At 39.5% G+C, this 4340-nt stretch overlaps 1 protein-coding gene across 1 annotated transcript; it reads left to right on the plus strand.

Moving 5' to 3' along the window:
* The first annotated feature begins 443 nt into the window (after window positions 1–443).
* LOC133260943 (olfactory receptor 5P3-like) lies at window positions 444–2172 on the plus strand. Its single transcript, XM_061439569.1, has 2 exons — window positions 444–1416; window positions 2131–2172. Exons 1-2 carry the CDS (start codon window positions 505–507, stop codon window positions 2170–2172), a joined length of 954 nt encoding a protein of 317 aa, XP_061295553.1. The 5' UTR covers window positions 444–504.
* The last annotated feature ends 2168 nt before the right edge of the window (window positions 2173–4340 follow it).

Consider the following 4340-nt stretch of genomic DNA (forward strand, 5'->3'; position numbering starts at 1 on the left):
CTTGAAAACTGTGATACCTGTTTAAATTCAGTTGCTCATCCTCTTTCATACAAGAAGTGATACCTCATATATTTTGAACAGTTGTTCTTTTCCATGGGTCCTGGCCCATTCCAGCATTTCTACTCCCTTTCATCATGTCTTTGGCTTAGAAGATATAGTTATTGGGTCTCTGATAGTGTCTGGTGGCCATCTCTAGGATGTGCTCACGTGAATCTATTCCTCGTGGACCACCTAAACCAACTACACAATGCAAATGTGACTTGAATGTGTTAAGTTAAAAAAACAGATTTTTCTGAGTATTCCTGGCCTTATATCAATGAATATCTATATTTTCAAGTTTTATGCAAGATATCATGTGTGAAAACATTTCCCCCAAATATTTACACGTGAGTATATATGTTGGTACTTTCTTATATAGCTATTGTAAAACTAAGTATGCAGAGTATAGTATTTTCTTCTAATATCCACTTGTTTTTCTTTCAGTGGGCACCATTCTCAGTATAGATGGGGACTGGAAACTATACAACTGTGACAGAGTTCATTATTTTGGGGTTAGCGGAGAATACTACAGTTTGTGCCATTTTATTTATTGTGTTTTTGGGAATCTATCTGGTTACCTTAATGGGTAATATCAGCATAATCATGTTAATCAGAAGCAGCCCTCAGCTTCACACCCCAATGTACCTTTTCCTCTGCCATTTGGCATTTGTGGACATTGGGTACTCCTCATCAGTCACACCTGTCATGCTCATGGGCTTCCTCAGGAAAGGAACTTCTATCCAAGTTGCTGGTTGTGTTGCTCAGCTCTGTTCTGTGGTCACATTTGGGACAGCTGAGTGCTTCCTGCTGGCTGCCATGGCCTATGACCGCTATGCGGCCATCTGCTTGCCCCTGCTCTACTCCACCCACATGTCCCCCAGAATCTTCATTCTCTTAGTGGGGGCTTCCTATCTAGGTGGGTGTGTGAATGCTTGGACATTCACTGGCTGTTTGTTAAGCCTGTCCTTTTGTGGATCAAATAAAGTCAATCACTTTTTCTGTGATTATTCACCACTTTTGAAACTTTCTTGTTCTCATGATTTTACTTCTGAAATAATTCCAGCCATCTCTTCTGGCTCAATTATTGTAGCCACTGTGTTTATCATTGCTCTCTCTTACATCTACATCCTTTTCTCAATCCTGAAGATGCGTTCCACTGAGGGGCGGCGCAAAGCCTTCTCCACCTGCACGTCTCACCTCACAGCAGTTACTCTGTTCTATGGGACCATCACATTCATTTATGTGATGCCCAAGTCCAGCTACTCAGCCGAACAAAACAAAGTGGTGTCTGTGTTCTACACAGTCATAATCCCCATGTTGAACCCCCTCATCTACAGTCTCAGAAACAAGGAGGTTAAAGAGGCCATGACAAAATTAATGGCTAGAACACATTGGTGGTCCTAAAGTAATCTTATTTTTAATAATAAACATTGTGTAATGAAGACTTCTCCTGCAGATGAATAAATAATACACTAAGTAAATTTCAGTGCATATTCATAGTGTTCGAGACTCACAAATTTTATTACATTATTCCAAGAAAAAAATTCAGTGTAAAAAAAATAAATGTGCATTCACCAAGATAGGAACATTAGCAAAAAAAAAAAAAGAAAAAGGTTTGAAGCACACTGATTGAAACCACCCACCCTGGCCAGGCACCATAATAACCATTTGCATGAGTTGTTTTATGACAGGAGATCCTGATAAGAAATACAGAACTAATAAGCCTGTGGTGGTGAGTTCGGGAAAGGTCGAAAGGAGACACTGCGTGTCTGTCCACTTCCCAGAATCCCTCTCGCTAACATCCATCTTGGCTGAGCAATGTGTACGCCACCAGGAAAGACTCTGAATTAGAAGAGTCTGAATTAGAAGACCACCTGGAAATTAATCCCATCACCATAAAATCCGAAACTGCGAGCCACGCGGTAAAGCAGTTCTCCTGGGTTCCTTACCCTACTGCTCTCCATCCGGATGCCCTTTCCCAATAAAATCTCTTGCTTTGTCAGCACATGTGTTTCCTTGGACAATTCATTTCCGAGTGTTAGACAAGAGCCCAGTTTCAGGCCCTGGAAGGGGTCCGCCTTCCTGCAACACCTACAAGTACAAATATTTTCAAATAAATTCTGTGCTCTTTGAATGTAGTCTTTGGAAATAACTGCTGGAAGCACCTGAAACTCCTTGAGTGGGAAATAAAGAGCAGTGTTGCTATCCATAATCTTATCATCTGACAGAGATGGTATCCATGATGTACAGATAATCTAAGGACAGAAATCAGTAATGCTGGTAGTTGTAAAGCTTCTGCTGCTTTGTGATCTGAGCAACAGGATTCTTCCCACAATATCTCTGCAGGTGAGTCTCAGCAAGCTAACTCAGAGGATATCTGAAAGCTCCATTTAGCTTAGCTCTTCACTTGCAGGGATCTATTCTCAAAAATATGTTCAGTAGTTTCCAGAAGAAAGACTACTGGGAGCTAATTGACATGACCTGGCTCCTTTCTAGGTCAGAAAGTAAGGTTTCTTTTTTTTTTAAGGTTGTTCAATCTTGTCCAATGTATGCTGCATACTCCTATAAGGTGTGTTAAACCATTCTTTCCCTCCTAGTCTTGTTGCCTCTTATACTGAAATTCTCAGATTTCTTGCACATAATTTCATTGGAACTTCTGGATTAGCCCATAAAATGCTCTCTTTAAACCAGATGGTTTCCCTTATAGAATTTTAAATTATTTGTATTTTTATAGACTTCTTTGTGTTTCTTCTCCCAGTTGTTTTATTCTATGTGGATATTTTTAAATAAAAAGGGATAATATTTTTAAGGATATTATTTTTCCTTTAATAAATATAAATATGAGACTAATCTTAATACAAGTTATATCATGTGATCTTTCTATTTAGTTATAATCAATGTTTCCACTGTCCACTACATTAAGTCCAGAGTGAAATTAGCTTCACGGTAGTGTGAGACATCTCTCCTTTTTGTCCTCCCCTCTTTAAACAACTAATTAGGCATCCATACATCAACAAAGTGCCTCAGTGGGTGTTGTGGGATCCAGAACCATACACCAAGGGATCCAGGAGGAATCTTGACCACCTATGCATCTAGTGATGGTCAGAAAGACCCCAATATGGGCCTCAAAACAAGCAGGGGTCAGTGAATTTGCCTCAATTCTTCTTGGCCCCTGCCAAGGAAAACCTGGGGAGTGCAGACTTGAGCAGAAACCTACGGATCAGCGAGACTGTGGAAATGTAGCTTTCCAGGTGAGGGATTCCTGCACGCAGCTGGAGAAAAATAATAGTAATGTGAGTTTGGGTGCAGTGAAGACTACAGCTTTGCCCATACTGCTGTTTCCCCAAGGCAACAGTGCCTGGGGTGGAACTAGCAAGCAGTGTCCAATCCTACACAGGAAAAGGATAGCAGTGAGTGAGTGCATGTCTTCCCTGGCATTTCAAGACACTGCTGGAGAAGTTCATCTAAAAAAGTGTTACTGAGGCAATACCTCCATGACTGGGGTGGGGAGAAGATCAGAAAAGAAGCAGATAAGAATGTTAAAGGACACTAAAGGGATGAAATTAAGCTGACCATATTCAGTAATTAAGCAAGAAGTCTACAAGCCTCTGGGAGCAGGTATATCCATACAAGTTCAGGGAAAAATCCCAGATATTATAGGAAATGCAAAACCATCACTGTAAAATTACAAGGCACATGAAGACTGAAGGAAGTATGTCATCACCAAAAGAATAATAATAGCCTTCCAGTAACTGAACTCAATGGCACAAAATAATGAAATCTGACAAAGAATTTGAAATACCTTGAGGAAACTCAACAAGCTATTAAAAAACACAGAAAGACAATATATTAAAAAGTGAGTCATTTAACAAAGAGATAGAAATTATGTAAAAAAGAATCCAACAGAAATTCTGGAGCTGAAGAATTCAATAAATGAAATGAAAAATGCTATAGAGGGCATCAGGCGTCTATAGTAGAATAGACCAAATGGCAGAGAGAATAAGTGATCTAGCTAGTAGGAACTCTGAAAGAATCCATCCAGAGGTGAAGAAAGAAAAAAGCATGACATAGAACAAAGAAAGATGATGTGATCTTTGGGATGCCATCAAATGTACAAATATTAGAATAATTGCAGTTCCGAAAGGAGAGAAGAAGGAGAAGAGGGGAAAGAAGGTTTATTTTAAAATATAATAGCTACAGGCCAATATCACTGATGAACATAGGTGCAAAAATCCTTAACAAAATTCTAGCAAACAATTCAGCAACATATTAAAAAGATCATACATCATGACCAAGTGGGC

The sequence above is a fragment of the Bos javanicus genome, chromosome 15, assembly GCF_032452875.1.
Source record: "Bos javanicus breed banteng chromosome 15, ARS-OSU_banteng_1.0, whole genome shotgun sequence".
Lineage (NCBI taxonomy): Eukaryota > Metazoa > Chordata > Mammalia > Artiodactyla > Bovidae > Bos > Bos javanicus.